Source organism: Balaenoptera acutorostrata, chromosome 8 (genome assembly GCF_949987535.1).
Source record: "Balaenoptera acutorostrata chromosome 8, mBalAcu1.1, whole genome shotgun sequence".
NCBI lineage: Eukaryota > Metazoa > Chordata > Mammalia > Artiodactyla > Balaenopteridae > Balaenoptera > Balaenoptera acutorostrata.
The window spans coordinates 96,951,120-96,969,307 of record NC_080071.1 but is presented as its reverse complement, the minus strand read 5'-3'; the positions used below and the strand labels follow the sequence as shown (position 1 = coordinate 96,969,307).

The window sequence follows — 18,188 nt, the reverse complement described above, 5'->3', positions numbered from 1 at the left end:
ATGGACCCTTTAAAGGACCTTGTGTTGCCAATCAATAGCTACTAATTCAAATGATTTTAAATCTAAAGATAACCTAATACTAAAACTAAAGAGGGTACTTCCCTGGTGGTGCAGTGGTTAAGAATCCGCCTGCCAATGCAGGCGACACGGGTTCGAGCCCTGGTCCAGGAAGTTCCCACATGCCACGGAGCAGCTAAGCCCGTGCACCACAACTACTGAGCCTGCGCTCTAGAGCCCACGAGCCACAACTACTGAGCCCACGTGCCTAGAGCCCGTGCTCCGCAACAAGAGGAGCCACTGCAATGAGAAGCCCCCGCAGGGCAACGAAGAGTAGCCCCCGCTCACCGCAACTAGAGAAAGCCCGCGCACAGCAACGGAGACCCAACGCAGCCAAAAATACATGAATTAATTAATTTGAAAAATAAATAAAACTCAAGAGTCTCTTACACTCATATAACAATCTTAAAATAGAGAAAAGATGAAAATCTGCCTATGCTTCACAGCAGTGTCCTCCTGTTAATGTCCTTCCAGAGAGACAAATACACGACCCCCCCAAAGAAAACGACCCCAACACCCAGTGCGAACGTCTGCATACACCCTAAAGCACCTCGGCTGCCTGTTCCTGCACTTCCAAGGATGAAGCGGCAAGAGTCCCACCCGCTCCTTTGACGCTGGAAGTCAGAAGGTCCCGCATACGGCAGCGGGGAGGTGCGTCCGCGCCGGGGAAGGGCGCTCACCGTGGGAGCTTAGATCACAGCCTTGACGCCTCCGTTCCCTGCTAGCAGGAGCCACCGCGCTGGCTTGCAGGGCTGCCGTGACCCCGCCGCAGACGCCCAGACACGCGGTCTAAGCCCAGCCCCTCACGCCTTGCTCGCGAGCGTGGCTGCCGCCCGAACCGGCCCGTGGCCAGCCTCACCTCACCGGCACAGGCAGGCAGCTAAGAAGTCTTCGAGCGCGTCCGGCCAGGGGTCGCAAGGGCAAGCTCTCCCCCTGCCTCACTGCAGTCCCTGCCCATCTTTCCAAGTCAGAACTGAGACAAAAATAAAGACTTCCGAGGCTGTGGCTGCTTCCGTGATCCAGCTTTCCCGGAAATTCCACCACAGAAGCTAAAAGGTTTTTTAAACGAAGGGCAAAGCACTGGACCAAGAACAAAGGGTCCGAATGGCTCGGGAGGCGTCAGCCGACCCGCATCTCCGAGCACGGGACTCAGTTTCCTTTTATCTGGCCTCCCGGACAGGGGGAGCCACTCCTGGCCGCTCCTCGGAACTGCTGGCAGAGCTTCAGGAAAAGCACAACCCGGCTCCAGCTCCAGAGGGATTTGGCAAAGGAGCCCCGGGGGGGTCTGCGATCAGCCGGGCTTGGCCGTCACCCCTAAGGTCTCCTCAAGCTCCGAAACTGTGATTCCAGAGGCAGACCCTTCAACCTCGCAGCCACTAGCCGGGCAGCAGGGGCTCAGCGGCCACAGGTGTTGGACAGCACAGATACAGAACACGCCCTGCATCACAGAAGGTTCTAGCAGGCAGCACTGTTAGGGGGATGGACGCAAGCACTCCATCTCTTCTGCTGCTGCTGTGCTTTTATTTTACCGTTCCTTCAACAACTGCTGCTTTCTGGTCCCCACATACGTTAGCCAGGGGGAAACAGACTAAGGCCAAGCACAGCTTCCCCTTGGTTCTCTGCAGAAACTAGGAAGAAGAGAAAAAGCTCTTGATTCTTCCGCATCTCTTCCCCTCCCTCTTGCTGTACACACAGAAACATACGCAGGGAAAGTGAAACATGCCGTCTAGACTGCCCTGGTCTCCTGCGGCGTCAGCCACCAGGCTGGGCAGGACGGCTCCAACCTCACGGCGGAGTCGGGCTCGGGGTCCGAACGTGCTCTCAGATTTGGCACCCGGGGCCCCTCTGTCACCGCGTGGTAGAGCAGCCCCCCTCCCCTGACGTGACTCCGGCCAGGCCGCCCCCCAGACAGCAGCACGACAGACCTTCCGGGCTGGACGACTCTCCCGTGTGGGGCCCTCCGGCGCCCTGCAGCACCTTCGGCAGCAACCCCGGCCTCCACCCACTGGGGGCCAGTCGCATCCCCCCACTGTGACGGCCCCAAATGTCCCCAGACGCTGCCCGTTACTCAGCGGTGGGGGGAGGACACACAGAACCCCCCCCTCGTCTCCGTTAACACCTGCTCTTCTAACCCCGTCTCCCACGTTTTAATTCTTCTCCTCGCTGTTGCTTCCTCCCCAGCCTCTGTTATAGAAGGAAAATAAGGAATCTTTAGGAAGCAAATCACATTTTTAAGGAAAAACAAATAAAGACTTCCAAGGCAGATTTTGTAACTTGCCTCTCTTCTTTTATGCAAAAACGTTTGGCGTAAATTAAACAGATTCTGCTAGATTTCCCCACTTTGGCCCCTAGTATAAAATAAAGAAAAACAACCCTCCAAAACAAAAGTATACAAATGCTGGAGAGGGTGTGGAGAAACGGGAACCCTCCTACACTGTTGGTGGAAACGTAAACTGGTGCAGCCACTGTGGAGAACAGTACGGAGGTTCCTTAAAAAACTAAAAATAGAGTTACCATGTGATCCAGCAATCCAACTCCCGGGCATATATCCAGAGAAAACTCTAATTCAAAAAGATACATGCACCCCTGTGTTCATAGCAGCACTATTTACAATAACCATAAAAAAGAATGAAATAATGCCATTTGCAGCAACATGGGTGGACCTAGATTCTCATACTAAGTGAAGTCAGTCAGAAAGAGAAAGACAAATACCACATGATATCGCTCTTATGTGGAATCTAAAATATGACACAAATGAGCGTGTCTATGAAACAGAAACACCCTTGCGGACACAGAGAACAGACTTGCCAAGGGGGAGGGAGGGTGGGGGAGGGATGGACTTCGAGTTTGGGATTAGTAGATGTAAACTATTGTATATAGGATGGATAAACAGCAAGGTCCTACTGTAGAGCACAGGGAACTCTACTCAATATCCTGTGATGAACCGTAATGGAAAAGAATATAAAAAAAGAATGTATATATATGTATGACTGAATCACTTTGCTGTACAGCAGAAATTAGCACAACATTGTAAATCAACTATACTTCAATTAAAAAAGAAAAAAAAAAAGAAACTGGTCATGCAGAAACATACAAACAAAAAGTTTCTCATGATAAGATGCAGTGGGGTGTGACCCAGGGGGAGATGGTCTGGAGGTTTTGGTTTTGGTCTGAAGCTTATTCACTGCAGGGCCCTCTTTTAAGAAAAGAATACAAGAGTACACATATAATGGTAAATACAAAAATGATTATCTAGAAGGAGAAAAGAAATTATAGTTCATTACACAGTTTTTAAAATACACAAATACTCTGGTGAACCCAACCCTCGGGGGGCCCCTCGATGGGTCACGCCCTTGTACCGCATTCTCCGCTTGAGCGCACAAGGCCCTGAGGCTGGCTTGCAACCAACAGCACACACCAGAGTGATGACACGACGCCGTGACCACGTTCCTGTGTGGAAGGATCCGTCTTAGCTACCAGACAGTTCCCTGCTGGCCGGGGAGAAGCAAGCGGCCATGGGAAGAGCTGTCTACAGAAAGGGCCACGCGGCAGAGAACTGGGGGCGACCTCCAGCAGCCGGGGCCCCGTCCTGCACCCGCCAGCAGCCCGCGGGCTCGCAGGAGGCCGGGCACCCTCCCCACAGCCTCAGACCCTGGGCGGCACCACGCTCAGCCGGGCCAGACTCCTGGAAACAGGAGGTGACGGATGTCCGTGTGGGGATTTCTTCCACGGCAATACTACAAATACCACTCGCACCCCAAATCCGGCAGAATAACAGTCTTGCTTGTTAACTGCTGACACACCTCTGCAATACCGTCCTACTCTGTTGGCTGTATGCGTTTGAACTATCTTGTCAGATGCCAGGGATCCTGAAGCACTGGGTTGGCCAAAAAGTTCGTTCCGGGCCACTGCAAGATGGTCTGGAAAAACCCGGACGCACTTTTTGGCCGAGCCAACGTTGCCTATAGAGAATTGAAAAAGAATTCAGTCCTTCCTCTAGCACAGCTGGTCCGAGTTTCTCTTTCATGACGGTTTAGCAAGGTTTCTTTGGCTTCACGACTAGGTGACATTCCTAGTAAGGACGGTTCGGGGACTACTGGCAAATTTAGGCCCTGCATCCATCTTCCACGTAAGGAGCCATAAGGCCTGGAAGAACCTTCCAGACCGGCCTCTGACACCGCCTTTGGAGCCGCTGCCCACTCACTTGCCGTGCCGGGTGCCTTGGACACAGCCCTCCCCGCGCTCCCATCACAAGGCCAGGGCCCCTGCTAACTGCATCCTTAAGTCGGCTTCCCTTGGCCACATCCCAAAATGTCGCGGCCACGGCAGCACACCCTGTGTGGCAGGAAGCTGGACGGGGCAGAGCCTGGTGGAAAGAGAGGGTCGTCTTAGCTGATCGTGGTGACAGCGTCCTCTGCCGCGAATTCTGGAAGGCACGAGCCGCGCAAACAGGGTGCCAGCGAGAGGCCCCGAGGCTCCGGCTCCGGTCTGGACACGCTGCTGCACGACCAGCCATCGGCCGTCAAGCAGGGACACCTGTTTCCACAGGCGTCAAGCCTGCGCCGTCGCGCTGGACTCAGCAGCAGCGCCATTACCCCCAGGAAGTGATGCAAGCTTGGGGCTTTAGCTTGAACCGGGGGAACCGGAGCAAGGAGAAGAGATGGCGCTCTTAGGGCAGCTCAGCTGTCCCCTTCAGTGCCTGCACGAGCTGGCTGTCGCAGCTAAGCATCTGGCCCGCCCTTTCGACACCTGCCCCCAGCTCCTGTCGTAATATAATGACGGAAACGATGCGAGCAGGGACCCCGCGTGTCCCTGCCTGAGCTGAAACGACTCGCCTAACATCAGCAGTGCAGCTCTTACCCTGGCTGGAACCCCCTGGAAAGCTACTCAGAAGCCATCGTAGCACAGCTTGCCCCATGACCCCAATGAGCCCCGGGGAACGGGCACAGGGTCGCAGCTGGAGGAGGGACGCGGCGACAGCAGGCCGACGGGGAGGTGTGTCTTACCTCATCGTACATGAACTGCAAGGTCAGGGCCGACTTGCCCACCCCTCCGCTGCCAACCATGATGACCTTGTGGAGGGCCAGGGAGCTCTGGCTCTTGCTCTTGTTTGCAGCCATCCCGCTGGTTTTCTGCGAAACGCGGCCGGAGGACCCGGACGAAGAGCTGCCAAGGAAGAAGACAGACTCAGAGGCGGTTTGGTTTCCACCCAAAGGACATCAAATGAAAACCCTCCAGAAAAGCGTAACCCAGACGTTCCACCAGAGAGGTCATTCTTCCGGGCTCGAGGCAGAGACGAAGCCCCCCAGGCGCTGCCGAGCCACAAACCAGAGCTGAGCCGACCGAGGGAAGGTGAGACGAAGAGAGGAAACGGGCGTGCGCACCCGACGCCCCATCACTGGAGGTGGGGGGGAGGATGGTCCACCGGCAAACCCACACGTCCTCAGCAGAGCCGCATGGGGCGGGCGAGGCACGCGGCGACCCCGCGCCACCTGTGCCACGGGAGCTGCTCAGGGCCCCAGCATCTCTGCGGCCTCACTCCCCCCCAGCCCCCGCAACACACCCACACGGCCCTCCCAGGGGACCAAGGGGGGCTCTGAAAAGGGGTGAGTAAACCTGCTTTTAACAATCAGCATCCCTTCACGACACAGGACAGTTAAAAGAAAGACAACTAAATTATTTATTCCACGTTGATTTACATTAAGAACTAAAATGGGTCAGACTTTTCCAAAACAACAATCTATTAGTCAAAATCAGTTTAGCCTCATCAGAGCGAGATAAAGTGAGTAGAACAGAGCAACCTCGGCGGTGTGGGAAGAGAAAGTATTCTGAAAAAACACATTTAACAGGTACCTGAAACTTGGCATCTAATTAAACTGACAAGCTTTTGCACAGCAAAGGAAACCATAAACAAAACAGAAAGACAGAATTTTCTCCCTTACAGAATGGGAGAAAATATATGAAAATGAAGCAACCGACAAGGGATTAATTTCCAAAATTTACAAACAGCTCATACAACTCAATATCAAAAAAAACAACCAACCCAATCAAAAAATGGGCAGAAGACCTAACTAGACCTTTCTCCAAAGAAGACATACAGATGGCCAACAAACACATGAAAAAATGCTCAACATCACTAATTATTAGAGAAATGCAAATTAAAACTACAATGAGGTATCACCTCACACCAGTCAGAAACGGCCATCAAAAATTCTACAAACAATAAATGCTGCAGAGGGTGTGGAGAAAAGGGAACCCTCCTACACTGTTGGTGGGAATGTTAAGTTGTTGTAGCCACTATGGAGAACAGTATGGAGGTTCCTTAAAAAACTGAAAATAGAATTACCATATGCTCCTGCATAACCCAAGTGCCAATTTTTATTTTAAACGATTTTTATGGAAAATCTCTCTCACAGATGCCACAGCGTAAGGAAAAAGGGCATGGGCTCGGGCATGTCACGGGCCCAAGTCTGGCTCTGCCATTCGTGAAATGCGGGACCTGGACACTAGTTATTCAGTTTCTCTAAGCCAGTTTTCTTATTTGCAGACACAAGTAAACCACCACCCACCCTGCAGGATTTTTCTGAGTATTAAATGAGATAACACATGTGAAAGATCGAAGCCCTGTGCCTAGCATATAACAGGAACTTAAAAAGGCTGGTTTCCTTCCTATCTCATTTTAAGAGAATTTTTTTTCTAATTAGACACGGTGGGCACCTATTTCTGACAAAGTAACTTGAAAATACCGCCAGTAGAAAAAAAATAAATACACACACACACACACCATTGCATAACAGAAAACAACATCATTTTAAATCAGTGGTTCCCATCCTCGGTGGCACAAGGGGATCCCTGGGGAGCTTTAAAAACCTCCCCAGAGATTCTGATGGAGTTTGGTCTGGGATGCCTGGGATCAGAGCCTGGGCATGAGAACATCTAAAAGCTTCCCAGGTGATGACAGTAGACCTCCAAGGTTGAGAACTTCTATGAAATGCACAGCTGGGCTCAAAAAAAAATCCCAATGCTGGGGAGAAAAAAAATCAGAGCTGATATTTCTGTGGTCCTAGGTGGTTGCTGCTCTGGGTAACTTAGGATTTAACACACACACAGGCCTGTCCCTCAGAGACACCAAGAGCCCCGAAGGAATGCACCTTCAGGTAAAGAATGGACGAGCAGGACTTCCCTGGTGGCGCAGTGGTTAAGAACCCGCCTACCAACGCAGGGGACACGGGTTCGAGCCCTGGTCCGGGAGGATATCCCACATGCTGCGGAGCAATGAAGCCTGTGCGCCACAACTACTGAGCCTGAGCTCTAGAGGCCGCGAGCCACAACTACTGAAGCCCGTGTGCAACAACTACTGAGCCCGTGAGCCACAACTACTGAGCCCACGAGCCACAACTACTGAGCCCGTGCTCTGCAACAAGAGAAGCCACCGCAATGAGAAGCCCGCGCCCAGCAACGAAGAAGACCCAACACAGCCAAAAATAAAATAAATAAATAAATTTATTAAAAAAAAAAAAAAAAGAATGGATGAGCAAAACATCGGCCCACTGTTGAGGAGGAAGACATTCCCTCTGCCCTTCCAGGCTCTTCTTTCTGCTCTAAGAATTAAACTGACATGAAACAGATTAACAGGAGAAAATCCAGCAAAGTCCAGTGACATGTGGACCTGGGAGAGACCCAGACAACCTGAGTACCTTGTTCAAACGGCCGAAGCCCTCACCTTAGATCCCGTCCTTGCCTAACGGCAGAAGAGGATGTTGAAGATGGGGAGAGTCGGTTATGAGGGGTGACCAGGGAAGGCCGGGTAAACAAGGGGAAGGTTCTTGAAGTCCTTACCTTCTCCGCCCGTAGGAGCTGCTAGAGATTCGGTCGTCCTCGTGTTCCTGGTACAGCGAGGGGGATGCCCTTGCATGTGGAGATTCCCCTGGTAAATGTCCCTGTCTCTTACAAAAAGGTGACTCCTACTGGGTTTTCAGAGTTTCCTCTACGCCTGCTGTTTCCCGGAAAATAACCAGCTTAAAACTATTACCATGCCAAAGAGACCTATTCCGGGATGGTACCTGCCCCCCTACAGCACCCACAGGGGAGGACAGCACGGAAGCATGTCTGCCTGAGCCCTGGCCGCAGGAAAGTGTGCCCTGAAGCTGCGACCGCAGCACTCGCCCAAAGCCAGGAAGCAACACAGAAAGTAACCCCAGGCTGCTCAGGGTGCTAGACTACAACCTCGGCGGGGGGACGCAGTGAAGGCGGCTCAGGACTCCTACAACCAAAGCCCACAAATAGGGGCCCACAGCCCCGACCTGTGAAACACCTAAGGAAATCACCACCAGGAGAGCTGGCGTCCCTAACGAGTAGGACCTTTCAGACAGACACTATAAAAAGTATTATTTGATCATTTTTAACAAAGGCAGAGGCAAAATGTGGGGAAACTGCATTATCAGGAGGCCGAGAGTTGAACAAGAATCACTCTGAAGGTCTACAATCCTTTTTTAAGTATTTAAAACGAAAAGTAATAACAATGTAGGGGAGGGAAAACAAGCCCATCTTAGTTCATCGGCCGGGGCCCTGAAAATCAGACTGACGAGAGACAGATGGAGAGAAAAACAGAGACTTCTGAACAGGTGCACCTTGCATCCACGCAGGAGAGCGCGGTGGGGGCGGCTCCACGGGCGGTGGGACTCGGGCTCACAGAGCCTCTTAACCAAAGAACAGCGGATGCTGCAGGGAAGTGACAAGACAAGGGAGGGGGCCTTGCACTTCTGGGAGGGGGAAACTGACGCAGGGTGCGGGCTGTGAGGAAGGGGTGTTACCTCGATTCCCCGGGGGGCCTCCTCTGGGTGATTACGGATCGCCCCGCCCTTCCTGGTGGAGACGGGAAGGTAGAACTTTTCTTTGTGTCTGTTACTTTTCAGTTGCCTTCAGCTCAAAATAATCCTTACGTCAAAGTGGCATCTTTTGGGGTGACATGTTCTGACCCCCCTTCGGTGCTCAGTAGAAAATTTAGAAAATACACAAAACTATCTCAAAAAAAAAGAGAAAAATCCCATCACCCAGAGATATTCGCTATTACAGCGTTACTTCCTGCCCATAATTTAATCTGTATATTCTCATATTTTAATCCATATATTCCTATATTTAAGACCTTTCTGAGGTCATATTTACGTAGTTTTGCATGTTATTTTTCACGTAGTATAGCTACCTGTCTTCTTAAGCAGTGAAGACTGATCATACTCAAAGCTTTTCTGGGTGATTCAAGGACCATCATCACTATGGAAACCAGTTGTGTGACCGGCTGCTCTGGGTGGGATCACATGTCTGCTGGCTCCCCTCAAGCTGGACCCTCCGTCCACTCTCCCTTTTCTAATGATGTGCTTTTTAATAAGCGTTCTAAGCAATTAACTAGATAATTAAGCACATTTGAATTGTGACTAAAATAGGGTAAGTGGGATGAGGAGCCGGCCTCCCCCAAAGGCTCAGGAAGGTGAAGCTGCTTTGGGCCTAATTTCTGGTCCACAGCTGCTCACCATAGGGCCGAGGTCAGTGCCTGAGGCTGGAAACTCCAGACCATCAACCCATCACACGATTTCTCCGAAGCAGCCTTGCTTCCATGAATTATTATAGTTGTATGAAAATGGAGAAATCCTTTTCCAGATTAGGGGCAGGGGTGCTTTCAAACACATGTAGACATCTAACTCTGAGCTGTTATTTTCAAAACACAAAGTCAGTTTCTCTAGAAGAAACCACAATAAATGGATTGAAGACTGTTCAACAAATCCACAGATATTTGCCAAAGTATCTGTGCTCAAAGCTCAAAAACTGAAATAACCATGGTGGCTCTTTCCAGTATGTATAACCCAAGAACACTTGACACGATGAGGGGCAAGGCAGGAGAGTCAGCCTGGACCAATCCCGGAAACTGCAAACGGCGACCTCCAGACTCCTGTAACCGGAGATGATAAACCCCTATTTGTTTAAACCATTCTGAGTCCATTGTTACTTGTACTGAAAGCATTCCAGAAACAGTCTTTGCACTCCAGAGACTCAAAGTCCAGTGATTAGTTACAGAAGATTAGTCGACGATTATAGTATGGCTGACAAATTCTACGGCAGAAGTATCCAAGGGCTCTGGGGTCACAGAGGAGGGACATCTAGATCAGAGCAGGTCAGGGGATGTTCTTACAGGGAGAACTGAGATGTGAAGGAAGTGGCTACAGAGGAGGAGAAATACCAGGAAGAAAACAAGTCAGTGAGGCTCAGGAAGTCACGTCGACGATTTAATGTTTATAACAGATGTGCCTCTCCCATAAACATGTTCTTAAAAAATAACACAGCTATCCCTTCCCCGAACATCTTATTAGCAAAAGTTCCAAGTTTTCAGAAAAGTAGGACGAGCTGCACAGTGAACCCATATTCGCAGCCCTGGATTCTACAATCAACATGTTACTCCATTTGCTTTATTGCAAACCCAGTCATCGGGCCTCCCCTGACCCACCCATCAATCCATCTTACTTTTTGATGTGTTTCCATGGAAACTGTAGACATCAGTACATGCCATCCCTAACTTCAGCAGACGTCCACTGTTTACAAAGCAATTATACTTCTCCCAGAACCACCTCCGAGGGGCTTGCAAACCTCTTAATCTCTTCCACGAACTCTTTGGGTTCATCGCCAGTACACAAAAGCCACAACACAGACCTTCCAACAAGGGGAATCGGGGCCCATAACATCAAGTTCTGGCAGGCTCACACCTTACAGTCGGAAGTTTTTTACCGGGGACTTGGGAAACACACCAACAGACACCCTTTAATACACCTCTACCTACCGACCGGAAAGCTCTATAGTGGGCTTCGTTTTTGCTCAAAAAAAACATTTAAACACTACTCTGTGCTAAGCTGTGCATCTCTGCCCTTAGAAAACGCAATCTCCTGAGGAAAGAGGTATAAACAAAGGATGGAAATAGAACTGCCCACATGCAGTGATAAAGATGCTACAAGGTCTGATGGAAAGCATGATGAACTCTGGGAAAAGAAGATCCAGAAAGGCTTCGACATGGAGTCCAAGTTCACTCAGCAGAGGGGCTGAGAGAGCGAAGCTTCCCACGCATAACGGAAGGCGTGCAAAGCAACAGAGGCATGAAGCGTGCTGGCGGGTCTGGTATCACGTGACATGGAAGTGCAGGGATGGGGTGGGGAAGTGACAGAGCATTACATCTCAAAAGACAGATTGTTCACCTAAAAATGAGCCTGAAGTGCTGTCTGAAGAAATCTATCCTAGAGAAAGCAGGGAGCCACTGCAGGTGGGGCCCCCAGCCCGGCCTAACTGTAAGGCATGGGGAAGAACGAACACGTTCCCTCCCGTACACAAAACCAAGACAGCTTCATTTAGGTAGCTTGGCAAGGAGACAAAAGAGCTGGGAAATGGTTTTCCTACGTAATTTCTATAGGACACACTAATATTAGAGGGGGCTCTCTACCACTTAGCACTGATTCAAATACAAGCACGCACATTCCCCTGAGAAGTAACATTCTGAACGCAAATCACGGTATAGATACATAAACCACGCAGTGTGTGTGGCTTCTACTGCCCCCCAATCCCATGGGCTAATACAGTCATTAGTCTCTTGTTAAACTTAAGCGGGGAGAGAACAAATCAGTAGGTAGAGTCAACCTTGTCTGTATCAGAGGGTTGTCATGAAAATCAAACCAGAATTTGAAAATGTAGAAGAAAAGTACTCTTCGGTCCTCATAAAATTCATCTGTCCTGGGTAACGTGGTACACAAAAGCACACGGGAAACAATCAAACACTGTACACGTGCAAAGAATTGCATTTAGCACTTTTTCTCCAGATAATATGACTTGAAGGTGGTAACCTGGATATTACTAATAGGCCATAATCATAATATTTAAGTCTCTCAGAATATTATTCAAGTTTTTAGTCCTTTAAATAATCAAAATGGAAGACAATCCTAAATCTGGGACAATCTAAGCACCAAAATAATTAAGGACAGGAATGAAAACAAACCACTGAAAAACAAGGTATTCATGAATCCATACCTATCGTAAATAGTAAACAAACAAAGGGAGACAGGAGGGCTCCTGCTTAGAGCCGAACACCAAAGGCTGACTGACAAACGTACAGGGAGGGAAAGCGGAAAAAACCCCAACATTTTGCAACTATCAGAGTAAAGACTGGTTCAGGCAAGAATCATTAGTAAGATGCTAAAGCTAAAGGGGAGATTTAGATGAGGAACAGGATACTTTTCATGGTCTTAAAGTGTCTCCATAGATTATTTATGAATCAGACTCTGCATTTTAACAATCAGCACTATTCTAAGTGTCAAGACAAATCCCAACTGTTCATACCACTTCCTGTTACGATCCAAATCAGGAACAATCCGATCTAAATTAGGTCATGAAGGACCCTCCCCCGAAAAAAACAGCACTCTCAAATATGAAGGAACACAGCAAACAGACTGCAGCGGCTGTAAATGCTGAATAATGACAAAGAAAAGCGCAGTGACACTGTCTACTCAGGGGACATCATTTCCCTTAACACTGAAAGTCGACATGCAGCCTTCCTATTTCCTAGCACCTAACACCAAATTATACATCGTTGTGACAAAATGACTATACATATGCGTGTGCACGTGTGTGAGAATAGGAACCGACAGCACTGAACCCCTACATCCCTATCCTTTTAATGACAAAACACAAACTTGTGGTTATTAGTAAACAGTCTCACACGCACTCCCTGGACAGATAGGTAGGTAGTGTCTTATTCCTATGTGTGCCTCCAGGGCCTGCAGTGAATCAGAGACCTAGAAATGCCCAGAGAACGTGTAAAGTATGAATGAACGATGAGGGAAGAGTTTTAAGAAATAAAAATGAGGACACATTGTAAATAATTTTCCGTAACACGTACTATGGCTCATTTCTCATCCACGTTCCATTAAGGAAATGTCTCCTGATTGTTCTGTTGTGAACACTGATTCTAGAAGGTAAGCAATTAAAGTGGCAGCCCTCCCCAGAGGTTCTTTTTGTAGTTCAGCAATAAATGCTGTTAGCTACAAAAATAATAATTTTTAAATGCACACCTGTGCAAGCACAGGCACACACACATGCTCAGAAGCCAAGTTGAAGAGACGGGTCAAAGATGGACAATTAAAGATCAATAAAGATAATAACTGCAATGGATCGAAACACATCTAATTTGTTCACAATGAAACTAAAAAAGCACCTATTCGTCACCTTTGGAGGACTAGTGAAACAACTCATTATTTTAAAAATTGGTAAATTAAATCTTTGAGAGGCCATTTTCCAACCTCATGTACAATGCCCCCATTATTCTCCAAAAAAAAAAAAAATTGGTAAATTAAGGGAAAGAATTAAAAAGGTATCTTGCTTCTCCTATATAAACTGTACTAACAGGTGACCAAATAATAGATGAAGCAAAGTTTCCCTTTACAAAATATTCTAACTAATCAAGGAATGATGTAATTGGGGCTATCACCATTTTGCAACTCCTCATGAGTTAAGAAGTCTAGTATCAATGGCTGCTAACATTACAAAAAGAGACAACCTGACACCTTGAAAAAGACACATAATTATCAATGATGTAGTCTTGACAAAAAGCTTCTAAATCTAACTACTGATTTACCAGAGGTGCAGGAGACAGAGGAATATGCTGAACATACCACACGGACACACCATCAGCAACACAGAGACTGTAGGAAGCTCTATGGAATAAGCCACCCAGTTTCTTCAACAAATAAAGTGCAAGAGAAAAGAAAGATGGAGAGGGAACCTGTAAATTATGAGACCTAAGAGCCGTATCAACTGACTGAAATACATGCCTTATGTGGATCCCAGTTTGAACAAACACACACACAAGAAAACTGGGGAATTCTGAACACTGGCTGAATTTGATAATATTAAGGAATTATTCTTTAAAAAAAATTTCAAGTGACTACATTTAACCTCATTACAAAAGAAGCTAAATGATATATGGGATTTGTTTCAAAGTTATCAAGGGGAAAGAGGAAGTAGGGATGTAGATGAAATCAGATTAGCCATAAACTGATCATAAACTGTTGAAGCTGACTGATAGATACAAGGTAGTTGATTATATTAGTCTCTGTACTTTTATATATCTTTGAAAATTTCCACACTAAGAAGTTTTTTAAATAATGAGGACAAAGATATAGGTGCCTGGGTCCCACTCCCCTAGAGATTCCAATTTAGGCACATGGAAACCTAGGTGCTCAGGCTGTCCAGGTGATTCCAATTCACACCTAGATTGAAAACCATCCCATTAAACTTTGAGTTCTTTGAGAACAGAGTCTGTATTTTGTTTACCACGATTTCACCCATTACCTATCACAGAAAACATATTTAAATATTAATTGAATGAATTAACTAAGATGGGAGCCATTTTCTCACCTTAATTCTTTTTTTTTTTAACATCTTTATTGGAGTTTAATTGCTTTACAATGGAGTGTTAGTTTCTGCTTCATAACAAAGTGAATCAGTTATCACCTTAATTCTCTAGCAATTAGAATACTCATCTGGATGGAACCATGAATCTAACTTCAACTGGAATTCTTATTTTCTAATGACTATTAGCTGACAGTCTCACAGATAACACTGTTCTACCACCTTTGTTTTTGCAAGGGCCATGGTTCATTGCTATCTTAAGAAAATTGATTCACTTTTCACAAACTGATTCAAAATTATTTTCCTGAGTTTCTAGTATCTCGATGGAGATGAGAAATATCACTGCTTAACTCTCTGATGTCATCCCTAGAGACGATCTCTTTATTTTTCATTCAGCCCATAAAGTGAATGTTTTTCCTCTTCATATTCACCTCCTAACTAGAGAATATTATTCATCATAGACTCTTCTATTTAACTTCTGTTCTGCAAATTCAAGTACTACAACCATCTCCATAAATTCACACTGAAGTTTTAAAGTCTTCAGAAATAGGGGAGCCCCGAGTAAACGAGAAAGAATATTTTTTAAAGATTGTTTCTCTTGGGAAAGCATAGAACTTTACCATGTGTGTGTACAGCACAGGGAGCTATATTCAACATCTCATAATAACCTATAATGGAAAAGAATCTGAAAAAGAATACATAGATATAGATATAGATCTCAATCACTTTGCTCTACACCTGAAACTAACATGACATTGTAAATCAACTCTACTTCAATTAGAAAAAAAAACCCTCTGGGTGTGAGGCTGCTTACCTGACACTTCTGTCCCTTCCCACCGAGGGCACCAGGTGACAGCACACCTGGCTTCGAAGGTACACAAACAACTCAAGTCCAGGGACTGAGACCCAGGCAGGGCCGTGGGGGAAATACATGACACAGAAGCACTTCCTCCTGAATGAATAAAGCATGAACTCTACACAGCCGAAGGAGCTTCCAGGGAAGCCCACTGCTCTGCCCCTTGTATGTCTAGGACTCTTGTCCACAGTGACAGAAGCCCCAGGTGAAAGTAGCTTAAGCAGAAAAGTCACCGATCGGCTCACACAGCCGATGTCCAGGGACCAGGATGATGCCGCCAGGACCAGAACTTGCTCTCCCGTCGTGGGTCTCCCGTCTCCAACCTCATGGCCCGCTACTCTGCCCCCACCATCGCCCCCCTCCCAACCCCAGGCCTCTCGCAGTCAACGCTCAGACTCGATTTCTTGTCCTGTGGGCTTCCACATTCACATCACGTCCTCAGGGAGGCCTCCCGGACCACCCGGCCTCAGGCGCCCCTCGCATCCCCCACCTCTGCCCTTTGCGCCTCTCACTGCCCTGACCCCAGCCTTCAGTTCCTTTCTTTTTTCCTACTTACTTGCTTTTTGCTATTCATTCCACAATAACTGAAGCTCCCTGAGGGCAGGCCCCAGAGCTGCCTTTCCCTCTTGTATCCTGCCACTGTAGGGATATTTCCCTTTTATCATCACATAAATCATGCTGCAACCTAAATAACATGGATTTTACCCACACTGTGGTGTGAAATCTAGCGCCATGGCGTAAACTTGACACTTGGGGATTCCTTCATATCTTATTTCAGGTACTTATGGTCAAAAGCCTAAAAACTGTTAAGCCACTACTTCCTTATTTCAAAAGCAAAGTTTGACAAGCGGATAACATTAGTTTATATTTTTTAAGGTTTGAGAATTTGTCACTAAAGAATTTTAATCTCTTAAGGTTGTTATTTCAATACTCTTTAAGAGTCTCATCATTTCACCCACTGCTTTAAATGAGCACTTATGGTCATCTGATTGCTATCTGGTTGGCAGCGACCTTTCTGACTGGCCGTCTCGTACCCGATCTGCCTCTCGGAAGGGAGCCCAGGCCCCTGCAGGGGACAGCTGAACCTGGACGGCCAGGTGACGGGAAGGGCAGGACAGCTGCTCTGAGCACCTGAGCTCCAGAGGCTGCTGGTCACCCAGCCAGGGGTCTCCACAGCCACAGACTCACGGGGGCCGCGGCTGAGCCCTCCCGCCAATCTTTCTAGCAAACAAAGATACTTGGTATGGACTTCTCTAGCTGGTAAATTTGCACGTTCTTACTGCTTTTCACGAAACGGGGACTCCAGGAGTGCCGGTCCTGGCAGGAAACAACTGCAGTCATCAGAGCGCTCAGTTTCTCTCTGTAGTCTCAGCCTTTCCCACATGTACTGACTCAGAGAAGGAAACTCCAGGGCGCCCTCCCTGTGTGTAGCTGCTACTGCCCCCAGCACCGGGAAGAGAATATTTTTATCTTCCCATGCAGGTATGACTCAGTTTCCATGTCCATGAAAATAAGGAAGTTGAATTAAATGATCTAAGTTCCTTTCCAAGTTTTTGCTGTTTTTTTTTTCTTCTGAAATTAGATCTGCAAAACAACTTAGTGCTCCCGTGTGCCTAAGGAAATTTGTTTTAGGTGTTTCTGTTCCCTAAAGCATATCTCTTTATCCGTTCTCCCACCAAAGGGGAGGAAAAAACACCAACCTTAAACGCAAACAAACTCAATTAACTAAAAAGCTCTGAGTTGCTCCTCATAAGCACCTGCCTCTGGTCTGTACCTCTGGGCACATGTTCCTTCCTCCTGATGGAGTGGCCGCCTGAATATCTCCTCCCCTACCTTCCTGGACAGCCCGCCGCCCAGCTTAGCTGACCCTCCCAGTCTACGCAGGCTCCCAGGCCTGTCAACACCACCCACGGCTGCACTGCATGAGGTCTGTCCCGCAGAGACACCGAGAGCTGCCCATTCATCCTGTGTGCCGTGTGCCTGGCACTTAGGAGATGCTCAGTCCGTGGTGGATAAGAAAAGCAAGTTCTCCGTCTGGTTCTCCGTCTGGGTTGGGAGGCCTCAAAAGGACAAGTGGTAACTGGTAAACTCTGAGAAGTGTATTCCCTTGAAGGATGACTCTGCTGAACTACAAGCTAAGCAATAAGAAATGGTGGGGAGTAATTGGCAAGCTCTGGTTGTTTAAGAACGTGTGATTATATCTGAAATAAAGACCTCTCCCACCAGGCCCTCACCCCCCAGGGAATCTGGGGATCTCACTGGCCTTGGAGAGGGCCACCAATTTAGACCTGAGCTCCTTCCACCTGCACAGGCCACCGTGGAGACATGGGAGCTGCTTCACTTCCCGACGGCTGAAGGTCAAGTCTGGAACTAGCATGTACACGGCCCCGTCCCGAATGACTAACCCAAATAAGATCCTGTTTAGAGACGTGCTGCCACCACTTCTGCATTATCTGCTAGCACATCACATGCACGCAGACAGAGCTATGTGACCTGGAAGGTCACTTAACCGGTCGGTGGCAGGGCTGGGAGTGGCCACCCAGCCGTCCTGCCTCAGCATCCCCACCCTGAGCTGGACACTGTGCTGCTCCGTTAGTGGGCTGGGCTGGGCTGGGCTGGGAGAGACCTTCAAACGTGGTGCGAAGTCCTGGAATTCGTGGATCAGAAAGCTCATCAAGAGACAGAAATGCAGAGGCAACTCGAGCACAAGCTCTATCAATAAAACACAGACCTGAGAGGAAACGTACAACAAAAAGCAGTTATTATACACCCCAAAGAACGGAAAGCAGGGACCTGAATAGATATCGGTACACCCGTGTTCAGAGCAGCATTACTCACA

At 48.0% G+C, this 18,188-nt stretch overlaps 1 protein-coding gene across 4 annotated transcripts in view; it reads right to left on the bottom strand.

The window, feature by feature from the left end:
* RALB (RAS like proto-oncogene B) overlaps positions 1 to 18,188 on the bottom strand; it is a 40,530-nt gene that overhangs the window by 12,077 nt on the left and 10,265 nt on the right. For 2 of the 4 annotated variants that reach the window (XM_057551070.1, XM_057551071.1), the window contains exon 2: positions 5,064 to 5,223. In XM_057551070.1, coding sequence (XP_057407053.1) covers positions 5,064 to 5,177 — 114 coding nt within the window. In that variant the 5' untranslated portion in view covers positions 5,178 to 5,223. Of the gene's footprint in view, positions 1 to 5,063; positions 5,224 to 7,896; positions 8,765 to 18,188 lie in introns of those variants that run through there. The other 2 variants (XM_057551069.1, XM_057551068.1) reach the window with 2 other exon arrangements.